Source organism: Stomoxys calcitrans, chromosome 2 (assembly GCF_963082655.1).
Source record: "Stomoxys calcitrans chromosome 2, idStoCalc2.1, whole genome shotgun sequence".
Lineage (NCBI taxonomy): Eukaryota > Metazoa > Arthropoda > Insecta > Diptera > Muscidae > Stomoxys > Stomoxys calcitrans.
This window is the reverse complement of record NC_081553.1, coordinates 235788721-235790639: the sequence shown is the minus strand read 5'-3', so window position 1 is coordinate 235790639 and position 1919 is coordinate 235788721. Positions and strand designations below refer to the sequence as shown.

Below are 1919 nucleotides of genomic sequence, written 5' to 3'. Positions count from 1 at the left end.
TTTTAGATCTTTTGTGATGCTTATGGGCAAATTAAAATCAAATCAGTTCGCGTTGGACAATAAGAATTACCTACATGATCAACTGTTTAACTCGAATTAATGTTGATTTCTGATTGTCATTAATGAAAACATGCTCTTCATCATCTGTGAAATGCCAACTATGACAAAATTCCATAAGAAGAAAAAAAAAAACAAAGTCTGCCATGAAAAACTATATGCCGTAATTAAGGAACTATTGGTAGGGGAAACTGGAATATATTTTGAAGTTTTGAATCTTTTTGCAAAAGAATTAAAAAATACGAAATGAATTTGCATCGCTTGAGAAATAAAAGCCTTGACTATGACGATCTTTGTAGCAGCTATTACGGCAGCCTGCGTAATTCTCACAGTTGCTCGACATTCAACTCGGACTCGGAGTATGGTGGTGCGGTAAAGGTGCGTGACTTGATTCGCCATTACGATGGCAATGGAAAGCGTAACAACAACGATAGCAATCACAGCCCCACGGTCATCGATTCGCCTCAGGCTATGCCAGGACGGCAACCCCATTCCAGCCCCATGGGCCAAAAGACGCCATCGCAATATTCTAAAGGCGCCTCTCCTCCAGGCAGTACTCCAGTGTCTGCTCAGCCAAGGGAATTCTTGATACACAAGAAGGAGTTCGATGGCATCTGCCGATGTTGCAAGAATTGCTCTGTATTTTCATGCTGCCAGAATCGAAGCCTTAAAAGTTCGGCGGCCCTCAAAACTTTGCAAAGCAATGAGAGCATGGCTAACCTAAATGTTGACAATGTTGTGGTCTCGCAAGGAAGGCCCACCATTGGCAGCCTCACCACAAAACAAAAGTGTCTAGAATCTAAAGAAGCAGCAGCAGCATCACCATTAGAAGCTCGCACCGTTATGTCAAAGAACCACTTACAGTTAGGCGATAGCAATCGGGAGGCCACCTGTCATTCGATCGAGTCGTCATATCAAAGCAAGACCACAATTGCAAAGACTGCAACTGGTAAGTAACTACATCCGCCCAAGCCCACCCCTCTTACAGCCTCTTGCCCCCCTCTGGCTAGGTGTACGCATCATCATCGATATATTCTTTGATCCAGAACAAATGTGTGTGAACACCGGCGACGTTTTGGGTAGTCGTGTGGAAACCGATATACCACATAGCCGCATCTTGGATGAGTTTCAGCAACAAGTCAATGTGGCCAACAACCCCAACACCACCCAGCTTCACTAGAATTGAGTAGTTCTATCACTGCTACTCCATAACCACTTGCAATGGATAATCTGCGTTTGGTGTATGCTGACAGACAGAAGTAGGTGGAATTTATCGTCGTCGTTGTTGTCTTTGTCGACATCGTTGTGCTGCTGCCCTTAGCATATGTTTGTGTGTCATCATAACACCTAAGATGCATATTTATTTATTTTTTATTGAATCGTTCAAGAATATCAGATAATAGCGATTTTGTGACAGCCCCTTTTAATTTGAAATATCTTTTTGAATTTTTTTTGTGTCATTTTTCATTCTATTTTTAATAAACAAAGAGAAATTTCTAACAGATAGATGAGCTAACTATGCGAAACAATGAACTTAATGCAACCGGTCCAATATATACCACCACATTAAATAGAACTCCAACGCTCCCAATTTCATTAAAACGGAGTGATAACGCCTTTCGAGAGCTCATAAAATCAAATCGAGAAATCAAACTATTGGGTTGCCCAAAAAGTAAGGATTTTTCATATAGTCGGCGTTGACAAATTTTTTCACAGCTTGTGACTCTGTAATTGCATTCTTTCTTCTGTCAGTTATCAGCTGTTACTTTTAGCTTGCTTTAGAAAAAAGTGTAAAAAAAAGTATTTTTTATTAAAGTTCATTCCAAGTTTTATTAAAAATGCATTTACTTTCTTTTAAAAAA

At 40.0% G+C, this 1919-nt stretch overlaps 1 protein-coding gene across 1 annotated transcript; it reads left to right on the top strand.

Moving 5' to 3' along the window:
* Positions 1–204: 204 nt before the first annotated feature.
* On the top strand, positions 205–1563 carry LOC106081564 (uncharacterized). The gene is made up of 2 exons (XM_013243587.2): positions 205–1006; positions 1068–1563. Exons 1-2 carry the CDS (start codon positions 304–306, stop codon positions 1235–1237), a joined length of 873 nt encoding a protein of 290 aa, XP_013099041.2. The 5' UTR covers positions 205–303; the 3' UTR covers positions 1238–1563.
* The last annotated feature ends 356 nt before the right edge of the window (positions 1564–1919 follow it).

What these genes read in the sequence shown, in the direction of transcription:
- LOC106081564 (XM_013243587.2), top strand. Translation starts at nt 304, where the DNA reads ATGAATTTGCATCGCTTGAGAAATAAAAGCCTTGACTATGACGATCTT. An exon ending in AATTGCAAAGACTGCAACTG is followed by an intron (nt 1,007 to 1,067) that starts GTAAGTAACTAC and finishes CCCTCTGGCTAG; the next exon opens with GTGTACGCATCATCATCGAT.